This window comes from Lemur catta, chromosome 3 (genome assembly GCF_020740605.2).
Source record: "Lemur catta isolate mLemCat1 chromosome 3, mLemCat1.pri, whole genome shotgun sequence".
Taxonomy (NCBI): domain Eukaryota; kingdom Metazoa; phylum Chordata; class Mammalia; order Primates; family Lemuridae; genus Lemur; species Lemur catta.
This window is the reverse complement of record NC_059130.1, coordinates 32,662,848-32,682,366: the sequence shown is the minus strand read 5'-3', so window position 1 is coordinate 32,682,366 and position 19,519 is coordinate 32,662,848. Positions and strand designations below refer to the sequence as shown.

At 37.6% G+C, this 19,519-nt stretch overlaps 1 protein-coding gene across 1 annotated transcript; it reads right to left on the bottom strand.

Annotated features, from left to right (window-relative positions):
* Positions 1 to 14,728: 14,728 nt before the first annotated feature.
* On the bottom strand, positions 14,729 to 15,798 carry LOC123635168 (serum amyloid P-component-like). The gene is made up of 2 exons (XM_045547057.1): positions 15,668 to 15,798; positions 14,729 to 15,502 (listed from the first exon to the last, which is right to left on the bottom strand). The coding sequence occupies exons 1-2, from the start codon at positions 15,729 to 15,731 to the stop codon at positions 14,895 to 14,897; spliced, it is 672 nt and encodes a 223-aa protein (XP_045403013.1). The 5' UTR covers positions 15,732 to 15,798; the 3' UTR covers positions 14,729 to 14,894.
* Positions 15,799 to 19,519: the final 3,721 nt, after the last annotated feature.

Sequence of the window (19,519 nt, the reverse complement as noted above, 5' to 3'; positions counted from 1 at the left end):
TCTAGGTGGTGGATACAGACACTATTTCAAATGCCACAGTGTTCCATTGTTTTTATGATTTGTACTTATTAAGCTGCCATAGATTTTGATGAATATATAATTCTCAATTTGTTGTAAGCCAGAAACTTGGTCATTCTCCAGAAATTTTAAATGATTATCTTTGCTAATTTTGATCAATTGAATAGATATTTGCTCAAAAGAAGGTTTTTTTAAATGAGCTTCTCATATTGCTATTCTCTGAGTTTTTGTGTTTCCATTTTGTGATTTTGCTAACCTCCTTTGTAATAATTTCTTTCAATAAATACATCCAGCCAGTCTTTAAGTATCAGGCAATGGATGGAGCACTAGGTATGCAGAGATTAAGTTTTACATAATTGCATCATGCTGAATTCAGGGCTTTTAGTGTACTCGTCACCAGAATAGTGTACATTGTACCCAATAGGTAGATTTTTATCCTTCACTCCCCTGCCAGCCTCCCCCCTTCTTAGTTTCCAATGTCCATTACACCTCTCTATGAACATATATATCCCTAATTTAGCTCCCACTTATAAGTGAGATCATGTAGTATTTGTTTTTTCATTCCTGAGATACTTTGCTTAGGATAATGGTCTCTAGTCTCATCCAGGTTGGTGTAGGAGCCATTATTTCATTCCTTTTTAGGGCTGAGTAGTATTCCATGGTGTACATATACCATATTTTATTAATCCACTCATGAATTGATGGGCACTTAGGTTGGTTCCATATCTTTGCAGTTGTGAATTGTGCTGTGATAAACATTCTTTTTGATGTCTTTGGTGTCTTTTTGATAACATGACTTCTTTTCCTTTAGGTAGATACCCAGTAGTCAGATTGCTGGATCAAATGGTAGGTCTACTTTTAGTTCTTTGAGAAATCTCTATGCTACTTTCCATAGACACTGTACTAGTTTGCAGTCTCACCAAGAGTGTGAGAGTGCTCCTTTCTCTCCGCAACCACACCAGCATCTGCTGTTTTGGGACTTTTTGATAAAAGCCATTCTCACTGGACTGAAGTGATATCTCATTGTGGTTTTAATTTGCATTTTCTAGATGATTAGAGATATTGAGCATTTTTTCATATGTTTGTTGGCCATTAATTAGTTTATTTTCTTTTGAAAAATTTCTGCTCATGTCTTTTCCCACTTTTTAACGGGGTGGTTTGATTTTTTTCTTGCTGATTTACTTGAGTTCTTTGTAGATTCTGTTTATCAGCCCTTTATTGGATGTACAGCATGCAAATATTTTTTTCCCATTCTGTAGTTTGTCTATTTGCTCTATTGATTATGTCCTTGGCTTTGCAGAAGTTTTTACTTTGATCAAGTCCCATTTATTTATTTTTGTTGTTGTTGTGATTGCATGAAGGAAGGATCCAGAACAGTGACTGGCACATAGTAAATACTTTCATAGTGTTAGCTATCATTATTGTTTATATTCCCCCAATACCTTCCAGTTCTAGTAAAAAGAACCCAACTGCTCAAAAAAAGCAATATGAATAAAGAATAAATTTAAAAAATGAATGAAAAGAAGAACTCTTCACCTACCCTAAGAGTTTTGAAACGTGAATAAATAATGTTAATAAATGCCATTTAAAAATCTATGATATGGTCATACATATTTTTAAATACATAGAATTTATGTTTTTGAACAGTTTTAGGTTTAGAGATAAATTGAACAGATAGAACAAAGTTTTCCTGCACAGTTGTTTTCCCTATTATTAACACCTTGCATTAGTGTGGTGCATTTGTTATAATTTATGAATCAGTACTGATTCATCATTAACAAAAATGCAAAGTTTATATTAAGGTTCACTCTCCATTACAGTTTCATACAAAATAGTTTCCTTTTTCTTTTCTTTTTTTTTTTTTTTTTGAGAGATGGATTCTCACTTTGTCGCCCCACCTAGAGTGCAGTGGTGTCATCGTAGCTCACTGCAACTTCAAACACCTGGGCTCAAGCAAACCTCCTGCCTCAGTCTCTGGAGTAGCTGGGACTACAGGCACGTACCACCACTCATGGCTAAGTTTTTCTTTCTTTCTTTCTTTTTTTTTTTAGTAGTGACAGTGTCTCACTCTTGCTCAGGCTAATCTCGAACTCCTGAGCTCAAACAATCCCTCCCACTCGGCCACCCAGAGTGCTAGGATTACAAGCGTGAGCCACCAACCCTGACCAAAACAGTTTCACTCCCTTTAAAGTCCCTTGTGCTTCACCTATTCATTCCTCCATCTGTACCCTCACTCCTGTCCCTAACAACCACTCATCTTTTTGTTGTCTCTATAGTTTTACTTTTTCCAGAATATCATATGGTTGTAATCATACAGTATGTAGTATTTTAAGGCTGGCTTCTTTCACTTAGCCATACGCATGTGAAGTGCTTTCATGTCTTTTGATGTCTGATAGCTCATTTCTTTTTATTGCTGCATAATATTCCATTGTTTGGATGCATCACAATTTGTTTAGCCATTCATCTATTGAGGGACAGCTTGGTTGCTTCTAGTTTTGGACAATTATGAATAGAGCTGCTATAAACATTCATGTGCAGATTTTTGTGTAGACATAATAAGTCTTCAACTCATTTAGGTAAGTACCTAGGTGTGTGATTGCAGTTTTATGGTAGGCATATGTTTTGATTTTTAAGAAACTATCAAAATGTATTCTAAAGTGTCTATACCATTTTGCATTTCCTTCTGCAATGACTGATCATTCATGTTGCTTTGCAGTCTTACCATCATTTGATATTGTCAGTTTTTTTTAATAGGTGTGCAGTAGTATTAGTATCTTATTGTTTTAATTTGCAATTCTCTAGTGAGATATGATGTTGAGCATCTTTTCATATGCTTATTTGCCATATGAATATTTCTTTGGTGAAGTGTTTGCTCAGATTTTTTGTCCATTTTTAATTAGGTTATTTTCTTGTTGTTGAATTTTAAGAATTCTTTATCGGATATGTATTTTGTAAATATTCTCTCCCAGTCTGTGGCTTATGTTGTCATTCTCACAACAAAGTCTTTCACAGAGCAGAAGTTTTCAATTTTAATAAAGTTTAACTTATCAAATTTTTCATGGATTATACTTTTGGTGCTTTATATAAAAAGTCATCATCAAACCCAAGATCACTTAGATTTCTCCAATATTATCCTATATAAATTTTATCGTTTTGTGTTTTACATTTAGGTCTATTATTCATTTTGAGTTGATTTTTATATAGGGTATAATTTCTGTGTCTAGATTTGTTTTCTCATATGTGGATATTCAGTAGTTCCAGCACCATTTGTTGAAAAGAGGAGTGCTTACTCATTGAATTCCCTTTGTTCCTTTGTCAAAGATCATTTTACTATATTGTGTAGGTCTATTTCTGGACTCCCATTGCATTGATCCATTTGTCTATTCTTTCCCCAATACCACATTGCTTTGGTTATTGTTGCTTTATAGTAAGTCTTGAAATAGAATATTGTTAATTTTATGATTTTGTTGTTCTTCTTCAGTATTGGCTTGGCTATTTGGGGCTTTTTTGTTTTCATAGAAACTTTAGAATTGGTGTGTTGATATCCACAGATTATTTGCTAAGAATTTGATTGTTATTTCCTTAAATCGATAGCTCAAATTGAGAACAATATATCTCCATTATTTAGATCATTTTTGATTTTTTTAAATCAGAGTTTTGTAGTTTTTTTCATGTAGATATTGCACATATTTTGTTAGTTTCTACCTGAGTATTTCACTATTTTTGGTGCTAATGTAAATGTGTTTTCTATTTCAAATTTCCATTGTTCATTACTGGTATATAAGAAAGCTATTGACTTTTGTATATTAACTTGCAGGATACTTTTGTTTAGTATCTTGCAATTTTGATATAATTGTCTATCAGTTCCAGGGTCTGTTTTCTTTTCTTTTATTTTTATTTTTTGACAATAGATAGTCATGTCATCTGCTAGCAAATACAGTTTTGTTTCTTCTTTCCTGATTTGTATACATTTTATTTTCTTTTCCTATCTTATTGCATTGGGAAAGACTTTAAATACAATACTGAATATTAATGGTGAGAGGGAACATCTTCCCAATCTTAGGGGGAAAACATAATTTCTCATCATTAAGTATGATTATGTCTGTAGATTTTAAAAAGATATTCTTTTTCAAATTGAGTATTCCCTTTCCTTCTATTTTCTGGAAGAGATTGTAGATAATTAGCATAATTTCTTAAATGTTTGTTTCTTAAAATCACCAGTGAAACCATCTGGTCCTGGTGTTTTTTTTTTTTTGAAAGGTTATTAATTATCAATTCAATTTCTTTAATAGATATAGACCTATTCAGATGATATATTTCTCCTTGTGTGAGTTTTGGTAGATTACGTCTTTCAAAGAATTTTTCCATTTCTTCTAAGTAACCAAAGTTGTAGTCATGGAGACATTTACAATATTCATTTATTATTCTTTTAATGTTCATGGGATCAGTAATGATTTCTGATATTAGTAGTTTATGACTTTTCTCTTTTTTTTCCTTAGTTAACCTGGATAAAGGCTTATCAATTTTATTAATCTTTATAAAGCCATGGCTTTTGCTTTCATTGGCTTTCTCTATTTTTTTTTGTTTTCAATTTCATTGATTTATGCTCTAATTTTTTATTATTTCTTTTCTTCTGTTTGTGTTAGGTTAATATTGTTCTTCTTTCTCTAGTTTACCAAGGTAGAATTTTAAGTTATTGATTTTGGATCTTTCTTCTTTGCTAAGATATGCATTCAATGCTAAAAATTTCCTCCAATCACTGTTTTTTTCTGCATTTCACAAATTTTGACAAGTTTTATTTTTCTTTAGTTCAAAAAAATTAAACCTTTCTCTTCAGATGTCTTCTATGATCTATGTTTCATTTAGAAATATATTGTTTAATCTCCGCATATTTTGAAATTTTTCAGCTATCTTTCTGTTTTTTTTTTTTCATTTAGTATCATTGTGGTTTGATAGCATACTTTGGGTGGTGCTTATTATTTTAAATTTAAGTTGTACTTTGTGGCACATGATGTGATCTATATTGGTAAATAAATGTTCCAAGTGAGCTTGAGAATAATGTGCATTCTGCTGTTGTTCAATCAGGTATTCTATAAATGTCAATTAGAGCCTATTGATTGAGGTGCTGTTCAGTTCAACCATAATTTTACTGATTTTCTGACTGCTGGATCTAAGGGACATGATATTGAAGACTGTGACTATAATAGTGAATTTGTCAATTTCTCCTTGTAGTTCTACTGGTTTTTGCCTCATGTATTTTGACTCTTTATTGTTAGGCAACCTGAAACCAATTACAAAGTATGCTAAGGCTTCTAGGGGAAAAGTGCACAATATGCAGGAACAGATGGATATTGTAAGCAGAGAGATGAAAACTCTAAAAGAGAATTAAAAGGAAATATTAGAAACAAAAAATACATCCTGACAGAAATGAATAATGCCTTTGATGGACTTGTCAGTAGATTGGACATGGTCAAGGAAAGAATCAGTGAGTTTACAACTCTTAGGATATTAATCATAGTTATTTTAAATTCTTAGTCTTTTATACTTTCAGTTACAGTGAACAGTAAACACAGCCTAACTTTTTCTTTTTTTTTTTTATTTCAGCTCATCATGGGGGTACATAAGTTCAGGTTATATACAATGTCCATGTCCTGCCTATCCCCCTGAGTCAGAGCCTCAAGCGTGTCCATTCACCAGACAGTGCGCCTGGCACTCACCACGTAGTCATACCTCCATCCCTTCCCCCGACCCCCCACCTCCCTGAGTCAGCACCCTCAAGCATGACCATTCCCCAGACGGTGCGCAATGCACTCATCATATAGGAATACACCCATCCCCTCCTCACACCCCCCATCTCAGTCTGATATCTAATTGGTACCCTTCCCCGATGTGCATTTAGGTGATGATCAGGGAAACCAATTTTCTGGTGAGTACATGTGATGCTTGTTTTTCCATTCTTTGGATACTTCACTTAATATAATGGGTTCCAATTCTCTCCAGGAGAACCAAAGAGATGTCGTATCACCGTTATTTCTTATAGCTGAGTAATACTCCATGGTATACATATACCACAGTTTACTAATCCATTCGTGAATCGATGGACATTTGGGTTGTTTCCACATCTTTGCAATTGTGAATTGTGCTGCTATAAACATTCAGGTACAAGTGTCTTTGTTGTAGAATGACTTTTGTTCTTCTGGGTAGATGCCCAATAATGGGATTAACACAGCCTAACTCTTAAACATGTCTAAAACCTCACACTAAAGCTCTGTTTACCTCAGTTCCTATTACCTAATATATCATATCTGAATTATAAATAATTGAAAAGCATTCTGGAAAACATGGGGGAAAGTCTGAGCCTATTTTGTTTCTTCAGACTTTCCCCCACGTTTTCCAGAATGCTTTTTAATTTTTTATAATTCAGATATGATATATTAGGTAATAGGAACTGAGGTAAACAGACCTTTAGTGTGAGGTTTTAGACATGTTTAAGAGTTAGGCTGTGTTTACTGTTCACTGTAACTGAAGGTATAAAAGGCTTGAATTTCTTCTAGTGTCCTCATTTTTGTCTCCCTGTTTTCTTTGGGTGTTCCTAGAAACTGCTTCTTAAATAGAATCCATGTCTTACAGTTCTCTCACTGGTAATCCACTATTATTTTACTGGAGCTCTATTGATGTGGTGGTAAGGAATTGGAGAGAAGTGTTCCATAATCTTATGATTAAATCTCTGTTTTGGTTTTGTTTTTGTCCTTTTAAGTGGTTCAGAATCCTTGGGCTGTTACCTTCAGAAGAGTTTGTTAGTTTTTTTTTTTCTTCTTCTTTTATGTGAGACAGGAAGGCCAGAGGGGGCTCAAACTGTCTAAGTGCCTTATCCTTTAATCTTTATACACTTTCTTTCACAAGCTGAGTATTCCTGAAGTTGTTGTCAAATATTTGGTTTGTTGTTGTTGTTGTTGTTTTTGTTGTTGTTTTTTTGAGACTGAGTCTTACTCTATTGCCTGGGCTGGAGCATCATGGCTTCAGCCTAGCTCACAGCAACCTCAAACTCCTGGGCTCAAGCAATCCTCTTGCCTCAGCCTCCCAAGTAGCTGGGACTACAGGCATGCGCCACCATGCTCGGCTAATTTTTTCTGTGTATTTTTAGTTGTCCAGCTAATTTCTTTCTATTTTTTTTAGTAGAGACAGGGTTTCGCTCTTGCTCAGGCTGGTCTCTAACTCCTGAGCTCAAACGATCCACCTGTCTTGGCCTCCCAGAGTTCTAGGACACATATTTGTTTAGAAGAAAATTTAGCCACTGTTGGGGAGGAAAGAGGAGAGAACACTTCTTCTAATATTTTTGGCATTTCCCATCTGGCCCTAAAATTGCAAGGTGAATTTAGAGAAACAGGAAGTGTGCCTGCCTCAGGAGAAAAACAAGAATTGTCCTGGACAGGGGAAAAACAGGAAGTGAGCCTATCTCAGGACAGAAACAGGAAGTGAGCCTGCCTTAGGAGGGAAACCAGAAGTGTCCCACACTGGGAGGAAAGAGGAAATGACATGCACAGGGGAAAAATAGGAAGTATCCTGCACAAGGGAGAACACCATGTATTTAACTAGATCCACCTTTCTTTGGAGACAATTGTGGTTTTAAATGTCCATAAATTCTTTGATACTCCTCCATTTAGGAGATAAAACTTACTTCCTCTTCCATGGAGTGTGAACTGAGTGACTCATTCTAATGACCAGAAAAAAGTGGAAGTGTGACTTCAATAACTGACTCATAAGAAGCACTGCAGCTTCCTGCTTGCTCTCTCACATACTCCTGGATAGCTCAGGTGAGGACATCCAGGAATTGGTGAGAAACTAAAGCTTTCTGTAAACTGCCAGCAGAGAACTTGGGCATTTACCAATAGCTATGTGAGTGAGCCATTGTGGAAGTGTCCACCAGGGCCAATCAGGCCTTCAGATGACAGCACTCCTGGCTGACATCTTGTTTGCAACCTCTTGAGATACCCTGGATGAGAACCCAGCTGAGAGTCTTGGATTTCTAACTCTCATACACTGTGTGAGGTAATAAATGTCTGTGTTTTAAATTACTATCTAAAATAGCTATTTAAAGAATATCTACTATGACTTAAGCATATTCCTTGGCATATTCCTCCTACATATCACATCACACACACACAAGGTCACATACTGATATTCCTCTGTTGATTTCCAAAATATTTCTTCAAATCTAATTTCTTAAATATTATAATTTTGCCAGCCTTAAGTACTCTAATAGGTATTATACTTCAATTGCACTAAAATGTACCTGTTAGAGTTGGCAATCTGGGAGATTGCCTAGGTCATTCATCCCTTAATCTGCCTCTATTGGGTACAAGAGCAATACATTGCTGTTTCAGCACTAAAATTTAAGGCTTTATTCACCAAGGTTAGAGATGGACCCTGGCAAGTAGTGAACCCCATAGCCAGGAAATGAGACCTGTAAATTCTGAAGTAAGCCTCATTGTTTGCTTTCTTCAGTACTCTTGTATTCTTATCCAGAGGGAATCTAGAGTGCAGCATATACATCAAGTAAAAGGATGAAGAAGGGCAACATGCAGACAGAGGGAAGTGCAGATGGCATCATTTCCAGTGACTTTGCCTTGCTGACTAAGTGAATGTTGGACACTAGGTGAGTGGATTCTGAGGCATCAGTATACATTCTTTCATTCAACAGATATTTATTGAACACTCACTAAATAAATCTTAGGCACTGCTCTAAGTGGTGGGCACACAGTGGTAAGTGCACACATTCCCTTACCTCAGGGAGCTTGTATTCTGATAGTTTTGAGGTTCAGGTCAGGTCCCTGTATCATGGCCCAGACACAACTGACCCTAGTTAACACTCACTTGCAGCATATCTTTGTACATTTCTCTATCTCCATAATCTTTTTTTTTTTATTTCAGCATATTACGGGGCTACAAATGTTTATGTTATATACTGCCCTGGCCCCACCCGAGTCAGAGCTTCAAGTGTGTCCATCCCCCAGATGGTGCCATAATCTTGATTAGTCAAGAAGAAATTCATTAATAAATTTCAAACAAGTTGTGCTTTAAAGAAAGAGCTTCCAAAAATGACTCTACATTCTGGAAACTGAATATCCTGTTTTGTATTCATGCATCAGAGCATTAGTTCTGAGGTCATTTTATGTAAGAGAAAGAAGAGAAAAATAAAGAGGATGGAAACCAAAACTTGAAGATGCAAAAGAAGTGTCATTTGTTCAGGAAAGACATAATGTCAGAACTGCAGACACTTATAAAGATTCAGATCTTTGTGATTAAACTATGCCTGTAAAGTAAATATGTGTTCTCTCATGGAGACTCAGGGCAGCTGAGGAAATTAGTCCTTATTAGTTTCTTCTTGACAGGCCTGGGCAGAGGCTGAGGCCCCACAGAGCCTGCTTTCCACCTCACTACCTGTGGCAAAACAGTAGGCTCGTGCATCAGTTAGAGCCCTGTTACAGGAAGCAGAAACCATGCTAGCTATTGTAAACAGAAAGATATTTTAAAGATGTAATTAAGTGTTTACAAAATCATGGAAGACAGCAGGAGCAGGCTCCAGGCTGTATCTCTAGGAACAACTCTCAGAACAAAGTTGTTGAACTAGCCCGTCAGGGGTGCTTCTGTCTCTGCAAAGGTCAGGAAGGTGAGGGGTGAGGAGCCCGCTCCTGTAGCATTTATGAACACCCACTGTGATAGTGATCCAGGGTTCAGGAAACCACTGATGCTGCTGAGGCAAAGGCCTTTCAGTGCTGCCATAGCTAGTGGCCAGACACTGGAACATAGGTTGTTTTTTTTTTTTTTTTTTTTTTTAGATTATTTGTTTGTTTTTCCCCATCTGCCTCTTCAAACCTGTGAAACTATTCACTGGATACAGGTATGCTGCTTCAAAAATTTATTTAATATTGCCACAACCTTGCTAGCTGCTAAATGCCCACTGCTCCAGTGTCTTTTTCATATAGGTGTACTTGTAACATAGTTCTGGCCAGTGAGATGTAGCAGATTTCCACATGGAGTGGGGTGGGGTGGAGGGCCTCTGGAAGAATTTTACTTTTCTGAAAAGAAAGATGGATATTTCTTGTGCTATCTCTTTCTCCTTTTTCCTACCTTGAGTATGAACATGATGCCTAGAGCTGCTGAAGCCATTTTGTGACCTCTAAGGCTAAAAACAGCATGCTTCGGAAGGGAACATTAAAAATGCACCACTCTGGATCACCTACTTTGAACTTCTTGGTATGAGAGACAGAAAAAAATCTTTGCTGGTTTAAGCCACCATTAGTCCAGAAGGAGTCCAAGTATCGGCAGTTGACAGCATTCCAAGTGGTTATTTTCTCTACTTACATACTTCTTCCTTTCTTTTCTGTCTTCTCTTTTCTCCCTTCCTTCCTCCCCTGACTCTCTTTCTCTCTCTCAACTCTTTCTGATGTCTATTCACATTTATGGGATGGAGAGATGGTACCCAAAAGGCCACACTGAAGGAAGACATTACTGCAGCACATTCTCTTTCCATTGGAGGTCATTTATCTCCTAGAGACATATTTGACTGGGCCCTTTGAAGTCCATGGGCCTGATGCAATATATCAGCTACAGTGTATCAGTCAACCAACCCTGACTTCTACAATTGTATTTTTCCAGATGTAGACATTGTAGTACCTCAACTGTGAGGTTGTTTTTCTTGGCATCTCTTAGGTTGAATCACATGAAATTGCTAAAATTTGACCATTTTGACCATTCTGACTACAAAAAATAGTGTTAATTTCATGTGGTGCAATCTAGGATGCATAGCCACGTGGGATAATGGAAAACTCTGAAGCTCAGATGAAGCCAATTTATAACCCAACAAGCTATGGCCTTTCTCAAGTCAATGGTTAGTTAAAGTGATCCATGTCTGATTTATCTTTCCATGTCAGCATTGGGACATCCCTTGGATAATCTGAAAAGTTCAGTCTCACATTTCAAAAGGAACTAACAATTAGCACTTCTAGGCCAAATCTTACCCCTTTCCTCATCCCAATTCAAACTGAAGCTAAATTTTACTGTAGGCCCAGGTAGACTATTTACTCTAAGCTCAAGGATTTATGCTGAATTTCCCTGAGTAGATTGTGGGATACAGTAGTATGGAGTAGAGTATTACTACGTGTGCTTTTATCCTGGAAAATTTCTTAGTAGCTTGCACAGGGGAACATTATTCTAGTAGCCCTCCACATAGGAAGTAGACTCCTTCATGAATATAGAGAATCAAAAACGGGACATTGATGTTAGTGATTACCACTCTGCCCGCTGTGTGTGCATTTATCATAGGACACTGGATATATCCATTGTTCCCTGGGTCTTTGTTGGCCCTGTGACAACCAGAAGGGTCAGACATTTTCATGATCTCTGATTCTTGCCTTTTCCTTCAGTTATGTTTTTGGGTCTCTATGACATCCAGATTTTGCCATTTTTTCCAGTGGGTCCTGAATGGCACAAATATTTCCCTAGTTGAGACTTTCCCCCCCTTTTCTATCACTACCAATGTCTCTGAGAGTTACCCAAAGTACTGGGGAAGGTTACCAGAGGTCCATTCAATTAACACCTCTAGTTTTGCTGAGAAAAACTATGACTTTTGTAACTTATGGACATTCCTGATGGGAATGGACACTTCTGGAAAGGAAGATTTATCTCTTCTCTTGAAGGAGAGCTTGGGAGGAAAAGCATAGCATTAACTGGAGGGTGGAGATAAGTCAAAATTCAGAAGCCATTGTTTAGAACATTGGTTAATTGTTGACTTGGAACAATTTGTTCCAGTAGCAAAACTTTCTGGGCAGGGATTCCATCTGTTTTGCTTAGCTCTGTATCTCCTGTGCCTAGCACAGGGCTTCATAGTAGATGTGAAATAAATATTAGTTGATCAGATATGTGAGTGGATGACTACAATATTTATATGATATTTAGAATTCTTGATCTAGTCCTGAGAACTTCTCTACGTTTCATAGCAGAGGGGCCTGAAAAATAATCAGCCTTTACCATTATAAAAAAAATCATTGTCAACACACCTTTCCACAAGTTCCTAATGGGAATATCTGTGTAGTGGGGCTGAGTACTTTACTGATACTGTGACTCTCTGGTCTTCTTCATGAGTCACTACTCAGTATGTAGTGGGAGGGAGGGAGTTTGAAACTTTACCTGACCTGATAATTTAAGTCATCCCTTTAGATGGTAGTCTTTTGGAGTAATTGATCAGTGTCTCCTGTTGCCATCCTCTTCCCTGCACTTCCTAAGAATAGTAATGGAGTGTGGAAAAAGAATGCTAATGAAAGGTTCTCAGTTTCCCTTGGTGCCCTTGTTCTTTCTCCTAGCTGGGTCACATAGAGGGTTTATTTATTTTCAGCCCACCCACTTTTCATACTTTTCTAAGGGTCTAGGGAAACTTTTGGGTTTCATCTTCCTTATTTGGAAGCAGATACCATACGTTTAGCTAAATTTCTAGGCCCCTCTCCAAAACCAAGTTGAACTACCACATTCACTTTGATGAAACAATTTTTAGATTGATTGTAGGCAGCCCAGAGAGGAGGGATCAGCACACACATATCTAACTGATTCCCTCCTTTCTCTTCAGTCTGCCTTTTTTCCCCACACAACCCTTCAGGGACAGAAGGAACAAATTTTCCTGTGATTTATGTCTTTCTTCTTCCCTAATCCAGCATTCAGTAGGTATCTTAGATTAGGCAGGGTTATATTTCACTAATAAATTGAAGCTGGACTCTCAGTGGCTGAACATAATATAGCACATAGCCACTGTAAGCTGTTGGGGTGTTCTGCTGTACACCATCGCCCAGGGATCTAGGCTGATGGAGGTGTCACCAACTTGTAGTTGCAGCAGAATAGATTATATGAACTTTCCCCATGTGAAGAAGAGGAAACTCACAGAGATCTTACAGTCAGTCTTAAATACTTTAGCAGTGAAGTGACACAAGACACTTTTCACAGGTGATGAACTGGTATCGGGGCCCTGGCTTAGAAGTATGGTCTTCGACATGCTAACAAGGAGAACAAGACAAGATATTGATGAGTACCAGTATCATCTACTATTTTGTTAGAGGAAATTTTTGGTCCACCCACCAATTTTTTTTGTTTTACTAAAGTATACTTACCCTGAAACAATATATCATATAGCTTATTCTAAGGATGGGGTGGGGAAGGCTGCATAGGAGAGATATTTTGAAGGAAAAACTAAAATGCATTAATTGAATGCTTGCAAAAAATATTGCCATTGTATTCATCAAATAGAATAGGCAGGGTCATGTCTATTCTTCTTTTTAGTATTCAAAATATAAAATTATGGAAAAATGTAGTATAAACAGAAAGTATGTAGTTAAGTCAGGAGATGGCGAAGGGAAGCTAAACATTTTCCGTGTCAACAAAACATCTGCCTATCTTGGTCCACTTACTGTTCTCTTACCTCTTGGCAGGGAGGCTGATGGGACCTGTAGGAAACACATGCAGTAGCTCTTCCTTAGTATTTAAGAAATCTTTGAGGGCTCAAATACCAACTCTCTATCTAATGCAGTCATTTGTTTCTGGATTCTTCTATTTTCATTACATTGTGCTGTGCCTGATGGTACATCCCTTATCTGTTCTGTAAGTGTTCTCTTTGGTTGGTCTCAACTGTCTGGTTAACCCTGGATTAATCCTGATTCTATCTTTATAATCTTCTTTGACTCCATTCTCCACAAACCAGGGCCAATGCTCCTGTGCCATAGTTAGCTAGGACTTCCTTCTAAGTCAAATGTCTTTTGATCTTTTCTGTTTGGAAAAGGAGTTGAGAAAGTCTTTTTTTTGAAGCCCACTCTCATTATGCATTGACTAAGTATAGGACAGTGTGCCATGTGCTTTTCATAAAAATAACAACAACAATAATAATAATATAATGAATGATATATAAATAATAATGTATACTAATACTATTACTAATGTGCTAATATTATTATTTTCCATATATTGATGTTATTATTTGTAATAATAAGTATAATTTATTTCTTGCCAGTCAGTAGGCTGAGCATTTATATTCAGGGCCTTTAGACAGGTAGTCAAGTCCTGCAGGACCCTGGATCCCATGCAAAGATGTTTGGTTCTGTCTTGTAAGTGCCTGAAAATCTTACAAGGGTTTTAAGCAAAGGTGACATGAGTACTGTTCAGAACATAATATTTTCTTGATGATTTTCAGACTCAGTTATGATTATCACTTATTATTCATTGCTCATGGGGCTACTGACTATGAAAAAAATTTGCCGTGGACCATGTGGTCCCAGATTGTCCAGCTGCCTGGTTTCCATGCGTGCATTTTATTAGGACAGGTCTGGAGATGTGCCGCACAGGAAGAAGGAGCAAGTGCTCTTCATGAGTAGAACAACTCCAGAACTGTTCTAACTTTCTATTTCTATTAGCTGTGACTTAGAAATCCAATTTGGCTGCCTTCAATTGAATTCTACATAAATGAATAAGTAGTTGTAAGTAAAATAAGAAAAAATTCCATTAAATGGAAAGTCTAAAAGCTTCTCTTATTAATCAAGTATTAACCCTTTTACTTTTCTTTTTAATTTAGTCCAAGTTTTGTTTTTATTATAACCTGGTTCTCCATTTTCTGGATAATAGCAAAACTCAAAAATGTGATCTCTGAATGAGAGATGTTTTGGGCCATGAAAAGTACTAGGAGGCATTGTGCTTTTATTGTAAATTAAGCAGTTCAACAGATAGGAAATTGAAAGAAAACAGAGCTTTAGCCATAAGACACAAAGTGTAATTGTCTCCACAGCTGGTCTTTCTTATTGGTGGCTTCTTTTCCAGTAACTTCATCCTCTTGAAGCAGAACTTTAACTCCACGTATGGGGCTTGGTGACCACATAACCCTGCATCTTATAGTTCAATGCCTGCCAGTCGAGGACATTGGGTTTGATGTAGATACCCTCATACACAAGCTGGATATCTTCTTGGGACAGCACAGAGTCCCACATGTACAGATCCCCAATCTCTCCCACAAAGGACTGGCTCTTGTCAAACTTGCCTCCATAGGAATCCTGCTCCTGCCCCAGGACAATCTTTGGGTGAGCTCCCAGGGAGTAACCCTGCCTCAACCCCTTCCTCACCAAAGGCTTCCCATTGACCCAGAACTCAGCAATGCCTGAAGAGGACTCCCAGCTGGCACAGATGTGCACTGGGGCAGGGAAAGGCTCATATACCTTGAAGAAAATATTGTCACCCCCAATAATAAAGTTATACTCTCCAATTTTAGTTTTAAAAATGACCATCTCATTGCTCTTGGTCTGGATGCTGTAGGAGAAGAGGCTATAGGTGCGGGAAAGGTCAGTGTAAGCACGAAGGCACACGGTGAAGTTCTGCAGAGGTTTCTCCAGCTGCGTGATCAAGCTCACATGAGCATAATTGGATTCTTTAGGAAAAATAAACACCTTTCCACTCATGTCTATGAGAGAAAAAATAATAATAAAATAATCTTTACTTAAAATGTGGAAAAAAATCACAAATTCTATCTTATGTTCAGCAACTTCTTGACTTTCTTTGTCATGTTCTATTCTTCCCATTCCCACCTACCCTACTACACATACTCATATACCCCTGATCTCCCTACCTGTCTCAGCAAAGGCTTCCAGGAGGCTGGTGAGGACAGAGGCCCAAAGCAGCAACTTGTTCATGTTCTTGGTGTGGGGCTGTTATAGCAGCAGCAGTGACTAGGATTAGGGTGGCAGGCTACACAATGGCTGTCCACCCAGCTTCTGAGATTCATGCTCTAAGACCTCAGCTATTCAGGGTGAGGATGGGGCTGCGGAGCACCAATAACATGTGAGTGATTTTCCAGGCCTACCCCCTGATGGCAGCAATCAGAGCTGCTGATAGGGAAAGGATGGTGAGGCTCTGGGCTGGAAAATCAATGGGAGTTATTTATTAGACATGAGTGCCTGCCACAGCTCCAAGTCTTGTGACCAAGAGTTTGTTACTGGGAAGAGAGTGGTGGTTGCAGAGCTGTAGGTTATGGAAGAGATGAGGGGCTGGGCTGGTCACGTGAGGAGGGCCTCACTCTACTCTCCAGGGACCCTCTGTCTGACGGCTCTGTGCTCTGCCAGGAGCTCCTGAGCCACACGGAGGGTTTCCCTGAGCTCAAGCCTGTCATGGACTGTGGGTCAAAGGCCTTTTCTTCCTTTCATAGTTTTGTGAACTAGTCTTCTGTTTGCAGGAGATTCTGGGATTTTGCTTTCCATTATAGACACTGAAAATCCACTCCCTCCCCCTGTTCATTTGGTATGATGTGCCAACTTTGGTAAGGAGATTCAGAAAACTGGTAGACACCACCAGTTTTGGTTGCAAAGAATTATTCTAACCATTCCTTACCTGCCTCTCTTCTTTTCCCCCTTCTCATTATGACTTGATCTCCCAAGCACTCATTTTCTGTCAGAGATGTCAGCATCTAACTGACACTTTTGTTTTCTTCTGTCCCCAGACATTTAAGGTGAAGTTCAATATCCATGTATTGTCTTAACATGCATTCATGCATGCATCCGCTAAACACAATTTTTGTGACCATCTATCATGTGCCATGCAGTATGCAGGTTTTGCCTTCTTGACTTTTTTGGTGGGCTATATTCAGTGACCTCCATCTCCCTTGTAGATACATGGTCATAATTGGAATTACAATAACTCAACCTTGCTTTTTTTTCCAAGATTTCAAACTGAAATTTCTTATCCACAGATATTTATTATTCCATTTATCCCACTTCCTTAATTCTATTCAACTGCTCTACACCTTATTGTGATTACTCTCCTTCTTCCACTCTGCTTTTTCTTGTTTTTGCCAGTACTTCATCTCCACTTCTTCATCTTGCCTCCCAACCTTCTCAGATGGATTTTCCTGATTCAGTAACTACCACCCATTATCTCTTTTTCTCCTACTCTAATTCTCAGAGCTGGTCAGACCCTAATTGCCACTTTCTCAGAGCCATTCCCCATGTTGTCATTCCTCTGAAAGTCCAGGTGAAGTTTAGAGTTGGAGTTGACTTAGGTTATCTTTCATATCTGGGATGAAATGCAGACTCATTATCCTGGAATCTGGAGCCATTTACAATTCTTTCCCAATCTAGTGGTCTGGCCTTACTTCCTCCACAGATCCTAATGTGCAATCAAACTCTTCTATTTGTGTATCTTCATACATGCCCTGGGTCTCTCCTTCTAAATACTTTGACCCATTCTCTTCTCTATATCTGAAGTAGCTTTCAGACATATTTGTGCTTCAGAAAACTCCAGTGGTTCTTAAATGTTTATCTCTATGCCATCTGCTTCATAAAGTCTCTCTTCATCTGATAAATTGGGATGTTTCCACCTCCTGAATGCCATAGTGGTGAAGGGCAAAGGTTTTGGAATCAGAAAAACCTGTATTCCAAATCTAGCTCTCTCATTTTCTAAATGTGGAAACCTGGACAAGCATTTAAACTTTTTGAACCTGTGGTTCCTCATGTGTGAAACAGGAATACAACTGTCCATATTCATGGGATTTTAGTGGCCAGTAAGGCACACTAAGCACTTAGCACAGTGCTTTGTGCATAGTAAGTGCTTCAAAACTATTCATATTATTATGAAATTTTCTGGAAATTTTAACATTCTATCTCATATTATTGGTATTTGTATATACCTACCTTTTTATTGATATATATAACAGGGTGTCATCCTTAAGGTATTTTTTGTTCTTCTCCTCTTTATTCCATCCATCACCTAGCACTTTGCTTCATATAGGGTAGGGACTCAGCAAATATTTTCTTGAGTTCAATAAACAGTAATGCAAATCTGTATTGATTATTTTAAAGTGAAGAAACAAAAGAAAAGAAGGAAAAATACTCCCTCTGAATCAAGCACTTTGCTACTATTGACTTAAAGAAGGACATTGAGACAAAATTAATACAGAGAGTTTATTTGGGCCAAGGTTGAGGACTGCAGCCCAGGAAACACTAGGAAGTACTCCAGAGAACAATGAAGGTGATCAAATTTTTAAAGAAAAAAAGGACAAATCAGGAGAGGGACTGATGACCAAAGTTGTTTCTCAGGAATTCTCATTGGTTTACAGAAATAACATTGATTAGTGATGGGCTACACATTGCTGAACTATAGGGTATGACTTATGGTGTCCAGTGTATGCCATTGTTAGGTTAACTAATAGCTATTGGTGGCAATGCTCAGTCTAGAGTCCATATAGCAGGTGGATTACTTAGCTCAAGGGGGAGAGTGAGATGTCACTGCTATCTCATTTTAATGCTTCTCTGGGCCTGATAATTTAAAGGGGGCTCACATTCCTCAGATAAGAAACTTCTTTCCTTTCTCATTATGCTCATTCACATGGGTTAAAGATTTTTCTTTTTTTGGTGTAAGAACACTTAAGATCTACCCACTTGACAAATGTTTAAGTGCATGATGTGGTATCATTAACTATAGGCACAATGATGTACAGCAGATCCATAGAACTTATTCATGTTGCATAACTGAAACTGTATACCTGTTGAATAGCACCTACCCATTTATCCCTCTTCCCAGCCCCTGGCAAACATCAATTTACTCTACTTCTATGAGTTTGACTATTTTAGATACTTCATGCAGGTGGAATCATAACTACCTTATTTCACTTAGCATCATGTCTTTCAGGTTCATTCATGTTTTCACATGTGGCAGGATTTCATTTTTTTTTCCCTCCCCCTTAGGCTTAATAGTATTCCATTGTATGTACATACCACATTTTCTTTACCCATTTATCCCTGAGGGACATTTAGGTTATTTCCATATCTTGGCTATTGTAAATAAAGCTGCAATAAGCATGGAAGTCCTGATATCTTTTGAAGCTCTTGATTTCAATTCTTTGGTATATATACCCAGAAGTGGGATTGGTAGATCATATGGCAGTTTAATTTTTTTCTGAGGGAACTCCATGTTATTTTCCAAAGCAACTGCACTATTTTACATTCCCACCAATAGTGTATGAGAATTCCAATTTCTCCACATCCTCATCAACACTTTTCTTTTTCTTTTTAAAAATAACTATTGTAACAGATGTGAGGTGATATCTTATTATGGTTTTGATTTGCATTTCCCTGATCATTAGCGATAATGGAGACTTGTCAAAAGGATACCAAAACCAGCTTAAAGGGGATTCCACTGACCACACTGAGAATAATTTTACCATCAATATAAATAATGAAGTAATTATAATCCATTTCATAAAATAGTAAACCATGAATCTAAAATGATATTGATGAATAAATAATGAAAAATTTGAGGATGAACAGAATGTTTGCATAATTTTGAACTACCTCCCTGCCAAATTTTTATTAATTTAAAAGAGAAAAAGAGTGACTCCAAAGTAGAGAATCTTGATTTATCCCACCTTAATCAAGTAATCAAGCAAATATCATTAGAAATGGGATAATTTAGAACCATGTCCCTCTTG

Coding starts and splice junctions, on each gene's coding strand:
- LOC123635168 (XM_045547057.1), bottom strand. CDS start 15,731: ATGAACAAGTTGCTGCTTTGGGCCTCTGTCCTCACCAGCCTCCTGGAA. Junction 15,503..15,667: donor GGAAGCCTTTGCTGAGACAG/GTAGGGAGATCA, acceptor TTTCTCTCATAG/ACATGAGTGGAAAGGTGTTT.